Below are 26,451 nucleotides of genomic sequence, written 5' to 3'. Positions count from 1 at the left end.
AAAAGTTGGCCTACCTAGCATTACTCCTTTTCAAATCCAACGGTATGAAAAAAATCCAATTGTTGAAATTTACATCCAATGGTCAAAAGAATAAAATAAATTTTAGAACATACCCACTTTGAAAAAAAGGAACTGTTATTAGCAATCTAAAATCACATTCTACACTCATCGTAAGTGCATTTTTCTTTCTAATTTTAGAAAGTTTGGAGTGCCAATAACAATTCCCTTAAAAATTACTTATGTTTATGAACTATCCAAGATGATTTGTTCAGTTTTGAAAATTTTGTTGGAATTTAATTTTTTATACGTTAAAGCATTTGTAAAATTATATTAAGATAACATAACTCAAAGTTAGGGAAAAAAGTTAAATCATTCCACAACAATTAATAATACGTTTTAGGTCCTGAAATTCAAGTCTTGAGGGTTGTGTGATTGTTTGGACCCAAAATGACATTTTAGGTCAGGCCCATAATTAATTTCAACCTAATGAATGTGGCATCGGGAATCTTCAAATATTCTCAAGAAGGGCCTAGCCCAATGAAATTCGGCCTAGTCTTATCAGGAAAAGGTTTCATGGATAAGGGGACGGACAAGTGCTAGTATAACAAGGAATCCTCATAGACCAATTATGCTTCTAATAAGGAAAAATGCCAAGAATCAAGGGTTGAGTCTAGGATAGAGTTTGATTTAGAGTCTTGCACGGACTAAGACTGGCTGAAGCTTATTCGAATTTGATTAAGGAATTGGAGTCCAAATGAAACTCTACTTCGGTCATGAGAAATTGCTACTGTAAATAGAGAGGGGAGTGCATCATTCAAAGCTCTTCCAAATCATCACACAAAATTGCCTTATGCAAACTCTTGCTCTACTCGAAACCTCTCAAGCACCTTAAGATTTTTATTTTACCTTTTTTTTTTTTATTTTTTTTTATTTTTTTCCGTCAACATATCTTTAGTTTGGATAAACAGCAATGTGTTGGCAACTTGAATAAACAACACTGTTTTGGCAACATGCAACATGTTCAGTTTGGATAAACAGCACTAGAGCCGTAGAATCAACCAACCGAGAAGCACCTTCAATTTGGATAAATAGCATTGCTTCACGACCGACTGGTTATTTATCCAAGTCTCGATCAGCAAGGGTTTCCTGAATCCTTGTTGGAAGAGGTCATCTTATTAGCCTTCTCGGCGAAATAAGGTGTTACCAAGTTACGACGTTTGGCACACCCAAAGCCAATCATATTTTATGATTAGATATTCACAAGTGCATTTCAGAGTTCAGCACTCAGATGGTCGAACCACATTTACAATTAAGACACATATCTCTTTCGGGTACATGTGTCCCTATAATTTGGTAACGATTCGGCGCACTTATATTCTCACGAATATAATTATAGTCGCTGAACCCAGTGCCGACAATTTGTGAACTTCGCAAAACTAGTAGCCTTGTCTTCATGCTCTAGAACCTGAAGGCCAAGACGTGTTCCTTCCTTGACTGCAGTCGCAAGATTTAGAAGTCATCAGCACGCCCAACACCACATCGACATTCATTCACTCTCTGCCCGAGCTTGGCCGACGAGTTGGCACGCCTTGCATTCAACCGAATGACGTATTAGCTATTCGGCCTACGCATCACGTAAACTAGATAGTTTTTAGGTTCAACAGTAACATTCACTGTTCACAACTAAAATGATGTCTTTTAATAAACCTAAATATTTGAATTTGGGTCCGAGGGTTAGAGTTGAAACAGCCATAACAAAGTTTTCATCCGGTGATTGGCTTTCAATTTTAGACCACCCACTTGAGCAGAACATGCGCCCGACCAATGCCAAATTCCAATAGATAAAGATTCACTCGACCAAAAAACACGAGACAAAAAAGATTCGGATTTCAGTCGTCAGCCTACTTGTGGACTTGTAGTTGGTTCTTTTCACACGTGAGACCTTCGGTGGCTATACATGGAAAAGTCTGTGGCCCGGAATGGGATTCCACCACAACTGCTAAAATGGAAATTTTAATAATTATTATTTCCAGAAAAATACGAAATAGGATAATCAGAGAGACTGAGAGGACATTTAATATTATTTTAATTAATTATTAAAGGACAACAGCAAAAGCGGGAAACTTCGAACCAGGAAATGCCCCACCACGTACAACTCTCTCTCTCTCTCTCTCTAGGGTTTGAACACAGAGCCGCCGTGTGAAAGCAGCCATGGACGACGTTAGGTCAAGCTCTGCTTGGGTCGCAAGCCATTCTTCTCATGTCGTCGTCGACTCTTCAGGTCTCTCCACACTTTTGTCTCAGAGCAACTGAGCAGAATGCCGCATTTTGATTATTCTTCTCTTTCATTTTTTAAATTTGTTTCTCTAGCTTTCCTTTTTGCTTATTTTAATTGGGTTTTTTTATTATTTATTTTGTTAATTTTTTAAAGGGATTGAGAAAGTGGCGGAGACGATAGACACAATTCCGAAGGTGGAATGGGATTTCGAAGGAATACACTATTTCGACAATGGGCCTCTCACCGTTCAGTATCTCCTTGTGTTGGACGCTTTGAATTTCTGCTTTTGGCCTGGTATTTATATCCATTTCTTTTCATTCTTTTTTAATTTGTTGGACATGTCAATGTAATTCCTTGTCATTTTTTAGCTCGGATTTTATTGTTGTTAGTCATGCAGAGCACTTGATTAGTTTAATAGTACTACTGGCTCTAAGCTAACTAAGGGGAAGGGGGAGGGTTTGAACCCGGGATGCAATGCCGTTGTTTCGGGGTTTATGTGATATGACAAGGCTTTGTTTTTCTCTGGTCAAGATATATACCTGTGTGTTTATACTTTTGCACTTTCCATTTTTCCTTTGCTGAGCCAAGTTGCGGCATTTCAGCCAGATAGAGTGTTGTTTATAAATGTGCTGCCCAAAGTTATCAAGATTTAAAATTTTCCATGCATAGGCACTGTGTGTTTGTTGCAGTGTGCTTCTTCTGTATGCGGTTGAAGATTGATCATCAAGATTTAGTACAAAAGTCTGAGCAAGTTATACATTCATTTTTCTTATACCTTTTTTTATACAAATTTCTGTAGTTTGATCCACTAAAACTTTTGTGCTAAATTGTTTCTTTGTTTTTGTTGACAGATAAGGACTTAAATTACGACAATTTGGCTGCCGGTCTAAAGGAAGCAATACAAAATGACAAATCTGTGTTTGATGCTGATCGTTTGCAGAAATACACCGGTACTTATATTCTTGAACGCATATCTCTGTGTTCATACTAATGTTATGTCACATACAATGCCATTTACGCGGTAATTGGGATATATACCAAGCATACTTCTTTGTCCCAGTTGGTAGAAGAAAAATGAATGTTATTAATAAAAAAAGAGATTTCAGATAATGTACCCTTGCCTCCATAGAAACTTAAATTTATGGATGAGAAGCTGAGCTCTTGTAAACAAGTTTGGCGTCCTAATTTCTGACTTAGGTGATGCTTTTTTACCGGACAGTAATTTGATTAAAATGTTTTATGTTATAAGGTTCTGAACTGCGGGAGCTGTTGAAATGGCCTAGGCCATTACCTTTGGAGGATGAGAGAGTTCGTTTGCTGCATGAGGTGAAATTTACCTTTACATTTACCAAAGCTTTTATTCTTGCATTTTATCTTCTTTCTGTTAATAAATGCTCTTCGGGTTTCCTTTTGTTTGATTTTTTTTATTACTGGTTCTGTAACTAATGATGTGGCCTATCTATCCAAAATATTGCTAACTTTTATGGCCTAGGTTGGGTTTGAGCTTGAGAGAAGCTTTGACGGCAAAGCATCCAACCTTGTGGAGTCCTGTGGAAAGTCAGCGGTTAAGCTTATAGCTCTTGTTACTCGTCACTTTCCTGGTATATTTTAGGGTTTAAATATAGCTGTATGGTTTGTACTGCATGGTTTGTAGTTGTTATTCCCCAGGAAACAGGCATGTTGACTGTAATTAGTTAAACTTCCTAGGTTTCAGAGACCACTCAGTATACAAAGGCCACCAAGTATTTTTGTATAAAAGAGCTCAGATATTTGCAGCAGATTTATGGGGAGCATTCGGCGGCCAAGGATATGGAGAATTTTATGACATTGGCTCAATCACTATTATGGCAGACTACATTGTTCCAGCCGTGCTTAGACAGCTGGGTGTGCTGAAGTATAGTTCTACCCTTGCCAGCACAATTGAGGCTAACGGCCAAATAGTTGCAGGCAGTGAGGAGGAAGTTGAACTGCGAGCATGCTCCATATATGCTGTGGAGAAAATTAAAGAGTTGATCAGTATGAAATCAGGGAAGAAGGTATGGTTTATTTTTAGTCCTGGTCATAGTGTGTAATGTGTTGTACTTGAATTTTTAAATTCTTTCCGTGGCTGCATTTATGTAATGAAAATTCAGATTTTTTCTTTTACCTAAGTGTCCTGCACCAGTTCTATTCTCACCCAAGTGAACTGTTGCCGGACCATGTCATTCCTCTGCACTTGAAACTGCGTTGAACATTTATCCTGAAACAGTTTTCTTTTTTTTTTAAATCATTTCAATCAAGTCTCTTTGATTTTACTTGTGGGGTTTCTTTTTCAGGTGCTGAGTATTGAGTTAGACCTTTGGCTTTGGTCTTTTGGCATTCAGTGTCCTGGTCTGCAACACCATCGCACCCTCTCAATATATTATTAAGTGCACTATATCTCATTGTACTCCTTTGCTATATATGTCCTTGGGAGAAAGGAAAATTTTTGGCTTTGAAGTTTCTAGTTAAAGTCTTTGGATGAGTATGAAACAAGTTCTGGCATCCTATTTCCTTTCGCAAATTTTGCGGCTTTTATAATTTTGCATAGTGCAACTAGTTTAATTGTTGAACAAATGAAGATCAATAGGAAGGTTATGGTAACTAAATGATTTAGTATGTAGTTTCCAACTGATACTTTCTTTACCATGTGTCAATTTTTGTTTTGATTTTACTGAACATACGATTTTATATGGCTCTTGAAATGTGGCAGCAGGTGTTTAGTATTTCCCGTGTGATCATAGAATTGCATTGCACGAGAAGAGATATGCTCTTCGTATTGGTGCATGATTTTTGCTTATTATTATCTTATGAGTTCACTAAATCTCACTTCAAGTCAGAGTCGAGTTTTAAACACTTCTTCTGCAGGTGTCTGTTCCTCAAATTGGTATATATGCAGTAAAAACTACCATACATGTATAAAATTATATCATGGCTCTGATCTACCCTGTGAAGATTAGTTCTATCTTGACAGTCCGTGTGTATTCCAATCATAAATGGGTATAAATACTTACAGACGTATTACTAAACTTATTATATATTTGCAATTTAGCAGTTTAGAAGATGAATGGTGAAAAACAACCCTAAGATTATGGCCAATATTGATGTGTAAGTAACTCAGCTGATCAGGGGAAGCAGCATGGTTGAATCAGAGTGATGACGAAAGCATATTCTACGTGTTAATGCCTTGTTCAGATTTTCCAGCTCCAGTCTAAATATTTACATGCTGCTGCTATAATAGTTTTTCGTTATTCAAAGCTGAAGTGATACTGATAGGCTAAAGGGTTGAACTTTTGGCTGCATGCTTTTTTTTGTGATCCTTTTGCCCAAGTACAATACTTGCACTGCTTATATAGAATGTAGATGGTTTACTTTGACAATTCAGTTCTACTTTCTATTATGCCAAGACATGCATGACTTGGTAGCAATGAAAAATATACGCTGAAATGTCCTTTATTTACTGAGCACTCTTGATGATAGTTATGTTGCAGAGCTAGGGTTCCTTGTCGTTGGCAAATTTCCATCATAAGTACATTTTAGGACATCTGGCTTCCTCACTATCCGGGGACCAACAGGAACCTTGTTTTCTTTTGGACAATATCCTGTGCATTTAGAGAAAATAATTTAAACATATCAATAGGCTTTTATGACAAACCATGTCATGAGAAAGCACATTGCCTCCTTATGCTTCTAGCCTTGCGTTAGTTACCTTGGTGTACACAAGAAAAAGTTTCATCAATTACGACTTCTGTCGATAGCTTAGACCTTTTTGAGCATTAGGAGTCCTCTTATCAATATGGATTGAGGGATCATCCGAGTTAAAGTAGAATATAACTGTACTGTGTAATTGAGTTCTTATATTTTGGGAATACTTGGGATTTGACTAGAAGAGCTCATTTTTGCAGATGGTATAGTTGTAGTATTAGTTAGGGTAATATAAATCTGTAGGAGGCTTTGCCAGAAATGGTTACCTGGTCAAAGATAGCTGTTGGGATTGCTAAGGTTGCAACAGCATTGGGAGAGTCAACTATTCCTGAAATTCTTCCCTCACACGGGCAGCGTGACAACAGAAGATAGCTCTTATATATGACATATGCCATATCAGTATGGAAGACTACAGTAATATATTTAGGTAGGCATGTCTTTCGGTGTCTCGGTGTATGCTTGTGATTGTGCGTTTGTGGGGAATCGTCTATGTGATAAGGAGAGAGGTCGAAAACCTGTTCTTTGGAGTATCCAAATTTAGAGAGGTAGTCAATAGCATTGAGTACTGCTAGCTTGTAAGCCACAGTTGCATCTAGGTAATGCTGCTTCCCACTCTCGTCAACACTGATGCCCTCAAACACCAACCATTCTGAGAATCTTGGCTGAATCGGGCCTATCTCAAAGATTGGGTTCACGTGAAGAGGAGTTGGCCCCATTGCTGTGAGGTATTCTTTCATTCCACCTCTTATAATTTCACACCTGATAACATAATCGTATAGGGTAAACTCTGAATTGTATTATATATCATGCAATGTATTTATTTATCAGTATGTGTGTGTACGTCTGCATGTTGTGTTGTAGAAAGTTTAGCTTTTATAACCAGCTCCAGCCTTTCGTCACAAAGCCCCTGGTTTGGATATAGTAACATTGAGATGAGATGTGAAAATTGTACTTGAGCTCCAGGAAACCGCTCATCTCAATTGCCCCGCAGAGTGAGATTTCACCTTCACCCTGGGAAAAGTGCATGTCACCAGTTCTGAGATTTGCTCCTTCAACAAATACTGGAAGGTATATCTTTGAACCACTACTAAGATGTTTTATGTCACAATTGCCTCCATTTTCTCTTCCTGGAATTGTTCTTGCGGCCTCCATGGCTATCTTTTCCCATTCAGGAGTGCCCTCTTTGATCTATGAATAACCAGTATGTGTTAATATAACAATATTTTATAGGTAAAAATTGGACAGCATGATTATTGTCTCGGTGCAGTAGGCTGCAGAAGTTAAAATTCTTTTAGCATGCAGCAAATGTATTATAGAAATTTAGTCGTGTTGGAGGTTTTTCATTGTTAATTTGATACCCTTAACTAAATATTTTTCAATTTAGCAATACCCCTCCAAGGACGCAACCTTTTTTTTGATGGTAGGTTAGCCAATGGTCGTTGATGCAAAACCTCACATAATTTCATAGACTTGAGTCCATTTTCTTCAAGTTCTCTCTCCCTTTCATTCCATATATTCAGGAGTTCCATTGACGGTGCTGTTCCAACTAGTCCAGGATGGGTTAGCCCTGGGAATCTCACTCCTGCCATGCATATACAAGAGTACGTTAGTGGCATCACTTGTAGCACTAGGGATGAGTACCTTTATGAATCGTTTAATAGCATTATTAGCACGAGAAAAGGAAACAGGTTGAGATTTCACCTGGTAGTGAGGCGAGTAGGCATATATCCCTTCGAAATACCAAATAGCTTTGGTTGCAGAAGGAAAATGGTCAGTCAGGAAACACCCTCCATTTTCTCTGTCAAATGTTGCTGTGAAACCCCATTCATCTCCTGGGAGAGGACCCAAGTTGCATATCTCAACCACCAGAAGATCACCTGGCTGTGCTGGAATTCCATCCGTGTCCAAAATTCTTATTGGCCCACTGAGGTGAGCCTGCACAAGTTTGAAATTTCTTATCTGTTACATTAAATTATCATTCTACATGTTCTCGTTCATACACCTGATAGGATTATACATGAGTAGCGTCTGTTGATCAGGATAATTCGTAGACTCAAGATCTTAACTCGATCCTATAACATGTTCTTGGACTTTCTATCGGTTTAAAACTATTTCTAGTGTTAGTTTATAACTTTATATACATGCTCTTGATGAACTAGTGGAAAAACAGGGAGCATAGGGAAGTATGTTTTATACAATTAGGTCAACTCAGTAACGTCTATTGGAGGAAGTGGAAGGACGATGATACTCATACAATTGCTGGATGACAAATGGAGTGACACCTTTCAGGTTTTCAACTTAGGACAAATACAACAGAACAATTTGCTTAATTTTTACTTTGCTGACCAATCCAGCATTTAATGTTTTTTCCCCCAGAAACATGTAGATATGCAATCATACTATGTTTGAGCTTGTTTGTTTGAAAAGTAGAACTGCATGATACTTTGCACATACAATTCATGTCATTTTTTCGCTCTTCCGAAATTTATGGAACTCAGTTTTAATCATTGCTCTTCCAAACTACATGGAACTCAGTAGAAGTGGAAAAGATACAAAACACACATGAACATGAAGGTGAACTTACAATGGAGGGATCGAAATATTTGATGTCCTCCGCAGTGTACTCTTTGGTAATACCACCCCCACTGAAATCTACCATCTCGACCCGAAAAACCTCTCCAGCTGCCACTTCTGCCACTGGTGGTATGTCCTGGTGCCATCGGTTGTGAAGAGAAAGCTTCTGTTCCCATGGCTTCTTCTTCACGTCTATAGCACAACCAGTCTCGGTCCATAAAATGCCATTACTTGGTGAGTCTCTGAGTTTCGATGTTTTGATCTTTGCTGAATGCAATTGGGAAAGTCAAGTAAAATTAGATGCAAGATTCTTTCTTGTGGATAAAATCATTTGAAACATTCAAAATTCATATTAAGATGGAAAGTTGACAGCCATGAAAGGAATTAGTAACCACTAATTAGTCATTACTTTTCTTCTTTTTTCTTTGCCTTCAAGTGGATGGACCACTTTGAACTAATTGAGATTTTGTCACAGTTGCTTTTGAAAATTTGGATTGCTTGAGAATAAGAACATTTTGCTTATAGTACTATGGAAGAAGTTTAGCCGCCAATTAAAGAATAATCCCCTCTACTCTACGTGCTCAATTTTTTGTGGTCTTTGATTTAACATCTAAAAGAATTTGAAATCTTGTACTGTAGATTCCTATCTGATAAGTTTTCGGAGTCCTACTATGTATTAGTGGATTATATTAACCCATGAATTCTTGAGTGCACGTTTAACTGTTAAATTCGGCAATGTATGTCAGATGTTGGTGCGCTCTTGAATTTTCGGGTTTTGACGGGAATTGGCTAGCTCAAGTTGCCTTCTTAGAGGACCCTACAAATCGGAATCTTAAGGATATTGCTGCTATTTTGTGTATGATGGATTGAGGTTTGGTTTGTTCTTATAGAGAAATTGTTACTCTCTTCTACTTTTCTGGCTGGTCCCAACAGCTGTTTTGTAGGGTTTTTGTAATAATTTGATTGGGAATTTGGATTATGATGTGTAGAGTACTGACAGTTGGGATTACTGACATGATTAATTAGACTAAGAATCTTATCTTAGTATTCGACATGTTACATCATTCTATTTATTACATCATATTATCTTAATTTTTGTTTAGATTTTTTATAGTGCATGCCACTTATCCTAATGAGAGATGGATGATAAAATGATATATTTATTGCGTCAATTATGTCATAATACATGAAATATTAGATAAGACTTAATAGTAATTTGCGTTCTACTTAGTATTACGATCTAGTGATATTTTTTTCTTTCACTTGTGAGTGAGGTTTTAGATTTGATTATCGTAGATGATAAGTATGATCAAAGTATTGTGGTCAACTCGTCTTGTATCAAGTTTGCCAAGATCTTCACCCCCTTAGTGTGAATATATCCTTTAGATTAAAATAATAGATATTAAACTACATTCAAGTTTGCACCCGCCTAATAAGAGTGGGGTATGGCAAACTAAACTCAAGGACTTAAACGCATTTAATTTGGCATTAAAGCAGAGCGTGATAATGAATCTCTCATATGCTTAACTTATTCTTCTTGCTCTTCCGAGCTCAACAATAGTAAACTACATTTCAAACATTATCTCATAAATTATTCTTGAGTTAAATAATTTTTTTAATTATTTTAGTCGTTGGATTTAAATTTGGACCATTAAATCTTTTTTTTTTACCGTTATATTTGATTATATTCGATTTCAGCCTTTGGATTCAATAAATATATAAATATAAAACTAAAAAAAATTTTGTTTGAATCTAGGCTGTTAGAGTAACCAACGGCCCATTTATTTTGGTTGTTGGATCACAAATATAGCCGTTAGGCTATCCGACACACGGGGGACAAGCCCACGTCGGTGGGATCCTGTTGTGATTGTCTCTGCCGCGTTCCGTGCGTTGACAAGTGAGGGATCGGCAAGTGGGCTTCATAGCCCACTTTTCAATCACACCGATGGGGTCCACACCAAATCCGGGGCTAATTCTTGGGGGGTATTTGGCTTATTTGGCTTGGGTTAGGTTGGGTTTGGGGGAGAATAAATGGGGAAATTTGGCAAATAGCCCAGGGTTGGGTTTGGTCTTAATGTGAATATATCCTTTAGATTAAAATAATAGATATTAAACTACATTCGAGTTTGCACCCGCCTAATTGTAGTGGGTTGTGGCATACTAAACTTAAGGACTTAAACACGTTTTATTTGGCATTAAAGCAGAGCGTGATAATGAATCTCTCATACGCTTAACTTATTCTTCATGCTCGATCGGCTAAGCTCAACAATAGTAAACTACATATCAAACATTATCTCATAGATTAGGTATGTGTACGGACTTGGACTTTTTGTTTTCAAATACCTTATCTATCTACCCAGAGATAAGTAATCAACTCACCAAATTAGAGTTTCTCTTTGTTTTGTTGTGACTGACCAACAGGACCACAGTCCAACTTCTTCACTCTTTTGCGGCTGACCGGATTGTGTATTATAGCATAGTCGTGTTAGAAACAACTTTCGAAACGAAGGGAACTAAACAAGAATAAGAGAGATCCATTGATGAAGATCCATTCCCTTCTCTTTTCTCGGAATAAAAAGAGAATACGGACAAAATTGATGAAACGAAAGGGATCGAGTGAATGTGGATGAACAAACAAAGGATCAATTTCACTTTGAAGAAACATGGTACAAAAAAAGATCCATTTATGAAACTTAATATCTATTTATGTTAATCGAGGTGATAAAGATGTATGATTTTTCTTCTTAATCTCATATGTTGATTTTATGTTACTTGACTACAAGGTTATATTGTAGATTTTTTTCATAACATTAATCCGAATATGTTCTAATCGAGTACGATGATATCACCAATCTTCACCTTTCTTTTCATTGGACTTGTAAGTACTAGATTAGATGCTCCTACACATGTTTTCCATATTTTTCAATGCGTGTTATCTCCAAGACCATACATATTGAATTTCTAGTTTCTTAACAAGGCTTGAAGGACAAATAATAAGAATTAGGGTTAAGATTAAATTCAATAATGCTAAGGTCACCATGACAACTTTGGTTATCCACTATTGTAATTGAGAAAAAGTGAGGTCAAAGAGGGGGCCTAAATAAAATTAGTTTGTCTCGAGCAAGAATTTGTAGCTCAAATTGTTAAGAGCATTTACGTATTTGAAATCTTATGTTCAATTCACCTCCTCGCTTTCGCTTGGTTAAGACAATAAGAAAAAAAAGGTGAATTTGCTTCTCTAATCCAATTCTTAGTAGTATCACAGTTGTAACCTTTACACTCAAACATTTATCCAAAATCCATATATAAACAACCCAATGCATTAAGTTTTCAAATAAAACTGATGACAAATATAAGATTTTCAAATGCATGGCAGCATAAGCTTGGAATTGTTGTCATTCTAATGTTTAAATCGATAACCTCATAATGGGTTAGCAATAATTTTGTTCAAATTCACCTTTAACAAGAATTGAACTTAAGACCTCTCACTTACAAATGAAGAAGAATATCACTAGATCGTAATACGAAGTGACAAGTCCAATTTGAGTTTAAGAGTTTAATTTCCAAATTAACATGCAGATTCTTTTGAGGATAGCCAAAGGCCAAAACTCAAGCCCATGACAAGAAGGGAATTTTCTTTTCATGCGAGTTTTAGTAGTATTTTATGATAATCATCAAACATGGTAAAATAGATACGCAAAATAATACGTTAGTGTAGAAATTTTTGTGTCTGGCAGTCAGTCCAAGTGAATAGCTTGACCCACACACAAAAGAGTATAGTCATTGCATTAAAGCTTGTACCTACATATAGATATATAGACCAAGTGATACATAAATACAAAAAAGCTTGTACCTAAAAAAATTAAATTTCGATAAAAAATTCAAAATTGAACAAATCACACCAACCAATCACTCAACTAATCAAACTTCAATAACCAAATTTCAATGTGCAAGCCAACCAACTAAACTGCAATGCACACACTAACCAACGAATAAATGATAATATAAATAAAGTTTGAAATAATTTTTTTAAAGTGGACCGGTTCTAAAAAAATTATTTTATTATTTTGACAGTTGGATCTTTTTTTACCTTTGGATTTGGAAAAAACAAATATAAACTGTGAGATCAAAATCTAAAGATTGCCAACAAAAAAGATGCTAACGAACTAGAAATCCAATGACTTGCAATCCCCTAAAACGTTGCCGTTCTGCAGCTGGGCCCTCTGCCAGCTGGAACCCAACTATTGGCCACTTAATCAAATTCTCCACCGGTCGCTTTTTTAAAAATGGCGGGGCACAAAAAATTTGAGTTAGCCAAATACAAACCCAAATTTAGGTTTCAGTTCGGGTCCAAAAGCCAAAAATTTGAGTTTTGAGTCTTGCCTTTGGAGTTGGTTTTACGTGATTGAACACTACCAGAGTGACATTCGCGGTGTAATAAGTTTGTTTAATTTGTTAAAAAATTAATTTTAATACTATTCACTTTATCCTTTATTTTCCTTTATTGTTAAAACTCAATGTTTTCAAGCCATTTTCATTAATTTTCTTTAAAAATAACCCATTAACCTTCCTGCTAATCTCGACTTCCTCTTAGTTCTGTTTTTGTTTTGTTTTGTTTGTAATGTTTCATAATTTAGGCTCGAAAGTGACACTGTGACACCCCTAGGGAGGGACTTGGATCCTCTTCTGAGCCCAAGGAGAGGATCCTCCTGACCAAATGATTTGGACCGTTGGATGAAAATCCAACGGCTACAAACAGGGAGATCCCTTTAAAGTTATAATAATTATAACCGTTAGATTTTCATCCAACAGTTCAAGTCCTTTGTTTAGGAAGATCCTCTCCTCAGGCTCAAGAGAGAATCTAAATCTCCTAGGGAGGGGAGGAGCTAAGCTAATCAATTGTTTCTATTTTTGTATAAATAAAGGGTGGAAATCTAGATGCCATTTCCACTTTTTTTCTTTTTAATTTATTTCTTTTGGTATTCTTCAACTTATTTGAATGACGATAGAAAATTAAGAAGATTTATGATTGAATGTTGCAATAGACATAAGCTACTCATCCAAACTACACGCCCTTTCCACATATCTCAGACGAATAATATATTATTATGTATAAAAAAAAATTTACATAATAAATGACAATACATTTTAAATTAAAACATCATTTAATAATGAATTCGTGTAAATTGCTTTCGCAATAAAACGGCAAAATCTTAATAGATATGCTTTTATTTATATCGGATAATCTCGTGTTTGTACCACGTTGTGGTTTGCTTGGAAATTGTCGGCACCTGCAAGTTGGAGGGTGACATGCCTCGCGCTTGGGATAAGAACGCCACGTCTCATCAGACTACCCTCTTCTTTTCGGTAACATTTTCTTTCACTCTTACCGGTTACCGATAATGATTGGATGGATTTACATGTCAAATCACAGTTCAAGTCCTTGTCAAATTTTGTTTATTAATTTGCTTAATTAATCACTTCATTTCTATTAAGAACTATAAAGGAAGCAGTGTTAAATTAATACATCGCATGTCCCAGCATCCAATATTTTCTAGCTGAAAAAAAAATCGAGCTGCTAAGTGCACATCTACTGTTCTAAAAATTTTCGCTGTTATTGTTTAGGTTCCTTTTAAGTATTAAGCGGCAAATCACCGTTTCGATTAATTTTTAGACGTTTGAAAATTACGTATCCTAATATAATTACATATTTTAAGCATAAGTAAACGTTTATTTATATGGTATATGATAATTATAATTAAAACTAAAAAAACCGACTAAGCCTCGTTTAGACACCTAAGCACTAGGCCTTTGACTGTTGCCTAACTAACACCCAACACCTTTTAGAACCTTGTCCCCATCATTGATACCTTTGATGCGAGAGAAATTGCTCGATGAGGCCAATTGACTAAGATAGTTCTTATCTCGAGTGAGATCGGTCTGAGGTAGTGTGAGACTAAATATAAGAGGTTTAATACTATCATAAGAGGTATTTGATGGATAATGTTGTCAGGCTCCGTACTTTTTATTTTTGTTAATTATGCAATGCACCTCAACATGATCACTTGATTATGGTAGTTTTCACACTAAGTGAAACTAACGTGAGATTATGTGAGACAAAATTTAAAAGATCTTATGTGGTTGTAAGCGGTATCCAACAAGACAAGTGAGGCGAGAACCATTTTTTTCTTCTTCTCCTATGATGCAATGCACTTCGGGAAAGCGTCATGATTCATGATTAAAACCGTTTTGACACCGGATGAGATCAATATGAGATTGAGTGGTGTAAAGAGTAGTGGTCATTTGGGGTCGTCTATGTAGAACCCCTCATGGAAAATGCATGGCTTGCGCAGGTGCCCTCTGCCTGCAGGAGTACAAGTACCAACTGGTGCCCCTTTTCTAGGCTAATCTCATCGAAGCAATTCATCATTGATCATTTATTAATTACCAGCTCAGCTACGTAGATTTTTCCAAAACAGTGCAGATCCTTTGTGCAGAAAAATGTTTCATAAAAAGATACGTATCTCGACTGAGGACAATAATAAATTGATCATTTTGTTGGTAGCTAGAACTGGATTTTGTGCCATAAATATACTGAACAAATTGTGGTATGTGCTGATGTGAAAGCCGTAGGGGGAATCAAGTCTTTTTCTTTGTCAAGAGAACATTCATTAAACAAAGTTCAAACAGACGAAAAACAATTTAGATAGTTATCGTTCATTTGGTCGGATATCGTAAAGTATTATGAATTATCTATCTATTTGCTACAGTTGATTGACTAAATGATCTTATTTTAAATTTATTTTTATAGAGATAATCGTTAGAGAGTGATTTAAAATAATCACAAAGTATCTTGAGGAGGAACTCCTCCTCATCCATATTTGAGGATCCAAGCTTTCTTTTAGCTAAATTTGGCTAATTACAGAAAAATTAATTCTACTTAAAAGCTGGGTTATGGATGGAGGGTGTGTTACGACTCAAGTTGATGTCAAAATTTCAGAATGATGAGTGTGCAACCAACTCACGGTATAATCGGAGAAGTGGAATTCTAACATTATTCAATTTCAAACTGTTGAAACAAAACATTATTAGTTTCGAATTAGATGCTTTCTTCTTCTAAATGAAATGAACCTTTTTTTCTTCTTAATATTTTAAGGAGAGAACTATTATATATGTTTCTACATGTTATAATTTGATGCCCTTACCTTTTTAGAGGCTGCGGCGATGATGTGGAAACCTTGACGAAGAAGGCACTGCGTTTTGAAGAGAACAAAGTCAATTAAATAACAAAATATATACAAAATTGAAAGTTTGTTTTGGTATATATCTTATTCGTAAGAGAATTGTTATTAGCACTTAAAAAATCACATTCTACACTCTAAATTTTTTATATTAGGAAAGAAAAAATACATTTATGAGGAGTGTAGCATGAGATTTTTGGAGTACTAATAACACTTCTCATTCGTACTTGTAATAAATTATGGATCAAGATTCAAGTATAACTGTTCCACCATAAATATAGAAGTTGTGAGTCTTAAGTTAGGTCTTTTAAGATAAAACGTCGCACTTAAAACATGATGGATGGGAAAAACGCAGTGTTACGTGTAGGAGGATATATAAACATGCCAGCTGCTATCATGCATGCATGCATCTTACCAAAGTTTTTTATTTTGGAAACTTCCTTGGATTGAAGTGCGTGCAATTTTAAGCATTTTAACTTCTCCCTTCCCGATATAGAAGAATTAAGAATTTCCTAATATTGATTTTTTTTAATTAGTTTTTTTTTTTTTTTTAACAACTATCTCCTGTGAGATTTGAACTTAAGAACGACTTCAATAAAGTAGAGACTGGACATTTAATTAGACCAACTAATAATGTTAGATTTTCTAGATAGTTGATCCTTCAATATATTTGACATATTGGTTTTCCTTGTATCAAGATTGATATTACATAGATTTAACCCTTAATTAACCCATTCCACCAAACACCCACTCGAGTCAAAGTTCATGTGTTGAAGAGTACTATATTTAATCTCATAAAATTTCTATTAATGTCCTCTAAGATCATCATAAAGAATTCCCACCTAGAATCTTGGTCGAATTTGCTTCACTCAAGTATCATATCCCTAGGTTATTTTTATTGACAATGATATTCTATAATCCAATCTTAATTCCAAAAAGGGGTGGGCACTTGAAACTATAGGTTTCGACTCCTGGAATAATTCGAATCTTATCAGAACTTAACATGATCTTTGGTAATTTTAATTCAACAAGGACTTGGCCGAGCCATATCTAAGTCTAATCCCTTAGCAACCCTCTTATATTAAGACTCGGTCAAATCATGTTTTTTTTTGGGTTGAAACCCAACTCGCCTGAGAAATCAACATTGGGTCGAGAGTCACAGCCTTCCAACTAGTTATCTTTCTGCGGTCCAAATCCTATATTTCAGGTCCAAACAACTACTTAGAGCATCTCCAATGACTGCTACCACCACTTTTGAGTATTCATTTAAGGACTTAAGGGGAATCCTTGTGTTCCTAAAGGAATATTGCCACCAATGGGAGAGTTCTTATAGTAGAATCCCTAAATTTGAAGTTTTTACAATTTTATGTGATAATTTGATTAGGTGCGCATGTTTTTTTTATGTTAACATTACGTTCTCGTAAAATATTTTTGTGAACATTTTTACCAAAGAAAATTCTAATTCTGACACTAATTTTTTTCTTCACAATAACGTAATTAGAATGAGTGAATTGAGTACGAGTGAAGATGAAGTTGTGGTAAGTTTTGGTTAGATAATTTGGTATTTATAGGAATGATGAGAGAACAAAATGAAAGAGTAACCCAAATTGAAAATATTAATATTTCAACGGGGGTATTATGAAAAGAGAAAACAAAAGAATTTGAAAACCAACATGAGAAGGCAACCTAAATTAAAACAGTTATTTAATTGAAACCGGTGATCTTTCAATGGTAAAAAAATTTGAAAAGCAAGAATCAATCAGGACCCTCCATTTTAAATGGTTAAAAAGAAAAGAAAAAAAAAGAAAATGCCATGTGAATGGGATCCACGCCTGTTTTTCCACTTAAATTGTCCTATTGGGTCCACCATTTCAATCCCTATAAAGTCTTTATAGAGTCCCTATATGTGGGTACATATACCAAGTATCCGGCGAGTCCTTATACTTTAGGGACTCACTTTCCGATCCATTAAAGATTCATTTTGTCCCTATATTTGTTTTATACTCATTTGATACGGTAGTTGTCCCTATGTAGAGACTCCAAGATGTTCTTAAAAACTCATTTAAATGTTTGTTATTACTTGAAACCTCAAAAAGAATAAAGTGACTTTCAAATTTATGGAAGACATAAAAGATTTTAAAGCTTGGGAGAATCTAAATCATATGCACCTCCCTCCCTCCATGTTACTCCATGTTTGGTAGCGTGACACCAAAATACGAACCCTGAGTGCTGACTTGCCCCCATACCACCCCCACCCAGGCAATGTCTTACATGCTTAATTTTAATTGCAGCTTTCAAAAACTCGTCGAAACCCTAAACAATGCCGATATTGCTTATTTGTGTGTCTCTGCTTCCTGATCTCGCACAATGTAAAACCCTCAATGATTAATCCCCTTTTAAAATACCATATCCCTTTCGACCTCCCCCACTACCAAATGCCATCTATTATTATTTTATAAATAGGCAATAATTAATCATCTTCTCTAATTAACTAATTAGATGCTATGGTTAAATATTATCCCTACATGTGCACCCCATACCATACAATTACAATGGAATCAGTCATGGACCAATCCATTTCATTCTCTTGATAATAATAAAATTAATCACAATTAATTATTATGATTTGACAAATGTTTGGCTTTCTAATTGCAAATCACAATTCGACGTACGATTCAAAATTTTAGTTTTAATCTGTTATTTATTGGTGTATATTAAATTTTGAATTGCGGATAATGATTGAAAAATGCAATTTGCAAGTAATGACTCAAAAATGTGCTTTGCAAGTAAAGAGTCAAGCAATGTTCTTTTCTTGTACGTCAATAATGACGAAATGAGTAGATAACTGTGACTTGTCACCAGTTGTCCTCTTTTTAAGAAAAAAAAATAACAATGACGAAATGATCTCTGCACACGTATTTTCTCTTTTTGCTATATTTCTCAATTTTTTTTTAATTTATGTAATCCAAATTTAAAAATAAAGAAAAGTATAGAAAGAGCGGTTGGAAATTATTTTCCCCTCATTTAAATTGTTAAACGAAGAATCCAATCCAAATATACCATACATTTTGTATTGTTGGTTTTGTTTATTTTGTGGGTGACGCAACCGTTTGTTGCAAGTGGAAGATTAGAAAAAGAAAAGCCGAAGGCCAAAGGGCAAATCAAATGGTCCAAAAAAGAAATGAAAAGGAAAGCAACTAGTAGCTTTTTTAATTTATAGATTATATTGCTTAAATTTATTTTTTTAAAATATTTAAACAGAAATGTAACTATCAATCGATATAATTTTACAAATTATGATTTAAATATACAGTCTCTGAGTCTCTAACATCAACCATTACCCAATACCCAATCCCATCACAATATAATCCACGTTCCTCTCTCTAGTGTTCCCACAATCAAAAGCAAAGAATCCAACGGTGGAGGAACATCCTGCGCGGAAACACGGAGCCGCTCTCGCCCAACTCCTTGGAATCTCCTCATCTCTCCTCTCTCTCTCTCTTCACACCCGTACCCAAACACCCCCACTTCTCAACACACCATCTCTCTATCTCTCTCTCTCTCTCTCTCTTCTCTCTCTCTCCCCTCCACTTATATAGCACCCTCCCCAGCCCTCCTTGGCCAGCTTAGCTTAATTTCCCCTGCTCTCTCTCTCCCCCACTCCCTTGGACTGAAAGATATCTCATGAAATTTTGAGTGATTCACCACCACAAGCAGACATCTCCGAAGGACAAGAACAAGGATTATTATCATGAGTTGCAACGGCTGTCGAGTTCTCCGAAAGGGCTGCAGCGAGTCATGCATGCTCCGCCCCTGCCTCCAGTGGATCGAAACCCCCGAAGCCCAAGGCCACGCCACCGTCTTCGTCGCCAAGTTCTTTGGCCGCGCCGGCCTCATGTCCTTCATCTCCGCCGTCCCCGATTCCCAACGACCCGGTTCGTTATTTTTCCGATTATACCCTTCGTTTTCACGACTCCGTTCCCCATGTTTTCGTTTCTGATTTTTGTTCGTTTGTTTTCAGTTCTGTTTCAGTCCTTGTTGTTTGAAGCCTGCGGCCGAACGGTCAATCCGGTCAACGGAGCGGTTGGGCTGCTCTGGACCGGCAACTGGCACGTCTGCCAGGCCGCCGTCGAAACCGTCCTCCTCGGCGGCACGCTCCGGCCGATTCCCGAGCTCCTCGGCGGAAGGTCCACTCCCGACGAGGCTTCCGAGGCCGACGTCGGCGGCGTCATCAACTGTACGGACATGTGGAGGCTCCGAGATCCGAGTCACAACTCCGGTTCCTCCTCCCGGTCCGCCAGGGCCTCCTCGCCGAAACGCAAGCGGTCCACAGCCGATGACGAGTCGTCCACCAAGGTACTCCAGCACCAAGCGGATCTGGATCTCCGGCTGACCCCAACCCTGTCTTTCAAACCCAAGCCCAAACCCGAGACCCGACGACCCGGAACCCCGTCCATGAACTCGGAGGAGTCCGGCGTCACAACGTGCTTCGAGAGCGGCTTGGCGGATCACCATCCGTCCTCTTACGCCGTGGGACCGGAGAGAAAGCTTCTCAACTTGTTCCCCTGAGGAGCCTTCCCTTCCGCCATTTTTTTGTTGGTGAATATGACGGTCACGCCTGCGGATATATACTCTCTGCTGTAATATCCCTAGTTTTATCTCTTTGGGTTTTTTTTCCCGGAATCCATGTCCGGCGAGTTTTGCTGATCTCCGGCACAGGATTTCTCTCTTCTTTTTTTGTTCTTACTGCTTATGGAGATAAAGAAAGGGAGAGAAAAATGAGAGTTTGTCGGTGGTCCTTAATCTGCTTCTTAATTACGTTTTATTGTTTTTAGCTAATCTATATCTCAGAGTTCTGTGTCTGTGTGACGGTAATAAATATTCATATAATTAATGCTAATTATATCCTTTTCTGTCCAATTTCGGTTTCTACTTTCCAAATTCTGAGACGAGAGCCTTTATGGTAGGCTGTGAATGAACGAATGCAGGGAATTATACCCTTTTTTTGGGTCTTTCTTTTGATTTGGTCCTCTCTTTATTACATTTTGGTGAATAATTTAGGTGAAACCTAAGCCTCAAGAGAAATTTAAAAGCGATGTTATTATTTTAAGCTATATTACGAAATGAGAGGTTTTAAATCACACAACGCGTTAGAAAGAAATTTGTATCCACTAGGGGAATCCACTTCTTACGTGTATCCCAAAACAATCCGCTTCTCGCATTGGTAATGAGGTTGGAATTTTAACACTCGCTTTTTACCTTATGCATGTTTACGTAATGTGAGCGTAAAGAAAATAAGATATCACTTTGAATTGCAGATGGTTAGGAGTGTCAACATTTTTACTCTTATGACGCTTGCTTGCTTTGAATTGGGAAAGTCATTAATTGAGAAATGAAAAATGAATGGGTTTAACTAGTGCATTTAGGTATTGAATTCCGTACTTTGAGGTAGAATCCCCATTTTTTTTCAGATCCATGTGTCTTAATAAACAATAGTGTAATGAAAATGTTGTAGATGATTGACGTTTTGGGTTTAATTGTTTGCAACACGCAGAAACTCTAACTTGGAATTAGAAATTAGAATGATCAATTAAGTTGATTGATCAAGTACACGTATGTATTACATGAATGCTTGCGTAGTTGGAGAGAACTCCTAAAATATTCTCAGGTCCTTTTCGTTCATTCAACTCTCAAACCCTAGGTCAATTAATTTTCTTCTCCTACGTACAACGGTCATCATTCATCAAGGGGGAAAAAAATGAACAATCAAGCATATAACTCATCATTCATCTCAATACATGGAATGAGACCTTGCATTCCTACGCAACATTGATCACCGCCACGATTTTTAGAATTGCAGGTCAACGTACTTATGATAGAATATAGACAGTACTTACCTGTTAAACAGTCTAACTTATTACGTCGAGTCAAACTACGAAGCTACTGATTTCATCACTAGTAAAATTCTTATTTTAACCTATGATCATCATGCTAGATTCGCAGTAATAAAAAAAAAAAAAAAAAACATGATATTTACAGTAAAACCTGAATAGCGAAGGGTAAAAATCATGAAGTAGGATTCTTTCTTTTCTTTTTTCCATACCCTTCCATCCCCTTTTCTAGACTAATGTTATTCATACCATATTTTTATATCATATTTTGTACTATTTTAAATGACATCTAATATGAACAGTCACATCAGAATTACACAAAGGCAATGAGATGAAGCATAAAAGTTGAGGCTGGCTACATGGAGTTGTGGGCGGCTTTCGGCGGAGGCGGCTTTTGGAGAACAGATAGGGGCGTATGGAAGTGAGAGAAATATTAATCTAATAGAGAGAGGGAAACTCAGAAACGAAAGTGTAGAGACGCAGAAGGAGTCAAAAGAGGGTGTGTTTGGCGGGACCCACTTCTTACGACGCTTCTAGTCTGTGCGTCTCTTTCACCCAATGGCAAGCCAACATAGTACGGACCTTTGTCAGCGTCGATTTTGGCTGTCCTATCACTATATTATTAAGAGAGCGAAATGCTATTTTAATAAAAATATCAAAAGATAAATGATAAATATTAATTTGATGCTTGACGTTGAATATTAATTTTTTTTCATTTTTTAATTGATATATTTTTTTTGTTATAATGATATTTGTAGAACCTATTTTAAAAAGAAATTAATTAAAACAAATTTTCAAGATATATAATTAGTACATTAATGAGATTCATACAATAAAATAATTAAAAATGATTTGACATCATATTTTTTCATATATCAAATTTGACATATGAAAACTTATATGTCACTCCACATAGAATTGATATATCGGTTGGAGCTTACTCCTACTTTCATATTTAATTACATGGCATTTCATTTATGATTTGACATCTTTTTTGGAGATGGTCTAATGAGACTCTTTTACAAGTGGAATTATTTATGAGTTTTAATGCTCACAGTTTAATTTATTTTTTGTGTCAACGTTATAAAATATTGTATAAAAAATATAAGATGACAGAGATCCATGAAAAATCTTCCTTTTAAAAAAGTTCCCTTAGCATTTCTTTATTAATATAAATAGGAAGACATAATGTCTTCACATATATTTTACAGTAACTTACGCTATTGATAAGAGCTGTGTTTAAATATGAAACCCAATGAGTTGAACGTTTGAAAAGGTCCTTTTAGCATTTCTGTATTACTATAAATATGAAGCCATATTGTCTTATTACCAGTGATATTTTACAATAACTTACACTATTAAGAAGAGTTGTGTTTCAATATAAAACCCAATGAATTGAAGATAAATGTCTTAACTATCAGGACAATCCTTTACTTGTATAAATAATATAAAAATACTTGCAACATTTGCACTAGCTTTTGGATTTGAACCTTTTCACTACCTCAAATGACACATGTCATTTGTTATGCAACAAACAAGACTTTTAATGTCTTCGAAATTATATTTACTATTTTTCATCGTTAATTCCTAGCAAATTTTATTATTATTTATTATTTATTTATTTTTGTCTAATAAACGTGTCAATTAAAAAAGTGAAAATATCCAAATACAAATTTTGCTAGCACTTCCCCAAATAAAATTCCTTATTTTGATTTTGTTTTGTATGTTTAATAATATTAGTGTATAAGTTAATATTAATACTCTAAAAAATTTATCGTACTCTCTAAATTTGAAAGCTTGTATAAAGAGTGTCAATAGCATAGCCGTATTCTATTTTAAAGCGAGCATAATTTGAGATACCCCAAGTTAATATACTAATTAGGTAGTAAACTCATCAACAAAGTCAAGTGATTAGTTAAAACTTAAAACCACCAAAACTTAAAATAAGGAGTAGATATTTCTAAATTATAATGCTAAATAAAATCATATTTGGATGAGTAATACTACTCTTATCACATATTTATACCATCTCTATAATAAAGGTAGGGTTTGCTAACGCACGTAGATCTTATCTCTATAAAAAAAAAATAATAAAAAGATGATATAAATATATTGCTACAGTAGCATTTTTGTATTTAGATATTTTAGTTCCACATTTTCTTTTATATAATTCCATCCACTTGAGGATTAATCAGCATTTACCTCCTCCTCCTGTCTTGGGAGTGGGTGGGATCCACTTCAGCACCACCACCACAAATTTTACTTTTATTTTCCACATATTTCCTAGATGTTTAACTATGGTTTCTTTGGAGGGAATATTTGACGTCAGCCACCAAATAAAAGAAAACGAAAAAAAGAGAGAAGGAAAAGGAGCGAGTGGTGGAGTCACTAGGGGAACTTGCAAAGCCGCGTCTCGCCGCATTTGGAGTGGAGCCCACGGAACCTTCCTCGCCCCCAACAGTATGGGTTCCACAGTTCGACTAGTGCCTCAGTCTCCCATGGCTCTGTCCAACTTCCAACCCACTCGGTGGTCTTGGTGTTGTTGGGTCTTCGTCTCTTTGATGCCCTCACCCAAGCAAGCACCAATTCTCTAAGCTACCAATTTGCATACAATACTCATTAAATGATCAAAGAAGCAAATTAAAGCATGATCTGTGCTTTCTGTATCTGTATGTGTGTGTGTGTGTATTACGATGCTTAATATATGCATATGGTGTGATCTGAATTGGAAGATTAAAGCGCTAACAAAACTTTAAAAGATAATGTTGTTCCTTCTTAGGGTTCTTTAATGAAAACTTTATTTCCAATATTTAACTTTTTAAAGAAGAGAATGGATGACTAGCTAACACAATTCGCACCAACTAGTGCTAATCAGTTTGGCTTCCTTTAACATAATAAAGTATATTAATGTCAGGGTTTATATTTTTAGTGGTTGAGCACTTTCCACTTGAAGAAGTTGGAGTTTTGCTGTAAAATTAATTGGTAATCTGCCTAGTAATCCACTTACTTATAATCACATGTATGGATACTCTCAACACGTCCCCTAACGTGTGATGAATTTTCAAACCTAGCATGTGAACAACACATGCAAATCGGGTGATGTAGAGCACTCGTGGCCGTTGGGTTCCACAAATGGGACAACCTACTCTAATAACATGAAGAAGTTGGAATTTCATTATAAAATCAATTGTCAATATGTGGAGTGGTCCAATTACTCAGAGCAAGTTCACCCCTCTCAACAATCAATTGGGTTATTGAATCTTCCCACAACCCACAAAATCCTTTATACCCAAGCCCAATCAATCCTAACTGCTCATCGAGCATGAATAGCCCAACCCAGTTGATTTGACGTCAACCACTTTTTTATTTTGCGTCAGGCGCATGAATCACACACGTGAAGCTGGGCAAGTGAGCTGACAAGCCTGTCGCGCTAAGGTCTGCATTGCAACCATCTATGCACGTGAGCCGTTGGATTATCCAAATTTCATGGTCCATGTTAATTTGTCATTTAAAAAAAATAAAAAAAATGAAAAAAAGCCTTTGTCATAACGTGGCACAATTTGGGTATTTGGATTGCAAAAAATAAAATAAAATAAAGAGAATATGAACCGTGGCATGACGGACCAGGATTGTGATTTCGGATAATGCCATATGACATGACAGAATTGGTTAAAAGCTCTATACGAAATTAAACATAATATTAATTGTTTTAAAATAATTTTTTAATACCAATAGTGCGGACAATTCATTTATGGGGTGGCGAAACATGCAAATCGGGTGATGTAGAGCACTCGTGGCCGTTGGGTTTCACAAATGGGACAATCTACTCTAATAACATGAAGAAGTTGGAATTTCATCATGAAACCAATTGTCAATATGTGGATTAATCCAATTACTCAGAGCAAGTTCACCCCTCCCAACAATCAATTGGGTTATTGAATCTTCCCACAACCCACAAAATCCTTTATACCCAAGCCCAATCAATCCTGACTGCTCATCGAGCATGAATAGCCCAACCCAGTTGATTTGACGTCAACCACTTTTTTATTTTGCGTCAGGCGCATGAATCACACACGTGAAGCTGGGCAAGTGAGCTGACAAGCCTGTCGCGCTAAGGTCTGCATTGCATGAGCAGTTGGATTATCCAAATTTCATGGTCCATGTTAATTTGTCATTTAAAAAAAAAAAATGAAAAAAAGCCTTTGTCATAACGTGGCACAATTTGGGTATTTGGATTGCAAAAAATAAAATAAAATAAAGAGGATATGAACCGTGGCGTGACGGACCAGGATTGTGATTTCGGATAATGCCATATGACATGATAGAATTGGTTAAAAGTTCTATTTGAAATTAAACATAATATTAATTGTTTTAAAATAATTTTTTAATACCAATAGTGCGGACAATTCATTTATGGGGTGGCGATAGATCTAGATTTAAGTAGTTACTATTTATTAAGACAATATTTGCCATCCAATTGAGGGGGCAATTATTGTCTTAGTGGGGTGACTTTGCTCTTAAAAGCACATACAAGGTGCATTCTTTTCTCGATAAGGAATTCATACTCAACAACTCAGACATCACAAAAACATCCAACTCTTGCCCTCTCTCCTTTCTCGAATAACAAACTCAAAGATGGTGTTGTAGGTACTTAACGTATGTGATACCTAGCTTGAGTTCCACACTGGGTCATGGGAACCTCTCTAGCTGATGTTTCTCTTGGGGAAAGTAGTTGGATGGTTAC

The 26,451-nt window shown here is 36.2% G+C and overlaps 3 protein-coding genes and 1 pseudogene across 3 annotated transcripts; 2 read left to right on the top strand and 2 right to left on the bottom strand.

Moving 5' to 3' along the window:
- Positions 1-2,211: 2,211 nt before the first annotated feature.
- LOC137747855 (uncharacterized) lies at positions 2,212-5,277 on the top strand. The gene is made up of 7 exons (XM_068487996.1): positions 2,212-2,281; positions 2,432-2,572; positions 3,130-3,228; positions 3,528-3,604; positions 3,771-3,879; positions 3,986-4,314; positions 4,594-5,277. Exons 1-7 carry the CDS (start codon positions 2,212-2,214, stop codon positions 4,684-4,686), a joined length of 918 nt encoding a protein of 305 aa, XP_068344097.1. The 3' UTR covers positions 4,687-5,277.
- Positions 5,278-5,989: 712 nt separating this feature from the next.
- On the bottom strand, positions 5,990-9,211 carry LOC137748250 (uncharacterized; annotated as a pseudogene).
- On the bottom strand, positions 6,223-7,153 carry LOC137747854 (uncharacterized). The gene is made up of 2 exons (XM_068487995.1): positions 6,882-7,153; positions 6,223-6,760 (listed from the first exon to the last, which is right to left on the bottom strand). Exons 1-2 carry the CDS (start codon positions 7,151-7,153, stop codon positions 6,223-6,225), a joined length of 810 nt encoding a protein of 269 aa, XP_068344096.1.
- Positions 9,212-19,485: 10,274 nt separating the features above from the next.
- LOC137748157 (LOB domain-containing protein 37-like) lies at positions 19,486-20,736 on the top strand. The gene is made up of 2 exons (XM_068488254.1): positions 19,486-19,751; positions 19,838-20,736. The coding sequence occupies exons 1-2, from the start codon at positions 19,568-19,570 to the stop codon at positions 20,383-20,385; spliced, it is 732 nt and encodes a 243-aa protein (XP_068344355.1). The 5' UTR covers positions 19,486-19,567; the 3' UTR covers positions 20,386-20,736.
- The last annotated feature ends 5,715 nt before the right edge of the window (positions 20,737-26,451 follow it).

Source organism: Pyrus communis, chromosome 10 (assembly GCF_963583255.1).
Source record: "Pyrus communis chromosome 10, drPyrComm1.1, whole genome shotgun sequence".
Lineage (NCBI taxonomy): Eukaryota > Viridiplantae > Streptophyta > Magnoliopsida > Rosales > Rosaceae > Pyrus > Pyrus communis.
This window is presented reverse-complemented; position numbering and strand designations above follow the sequence as displayed.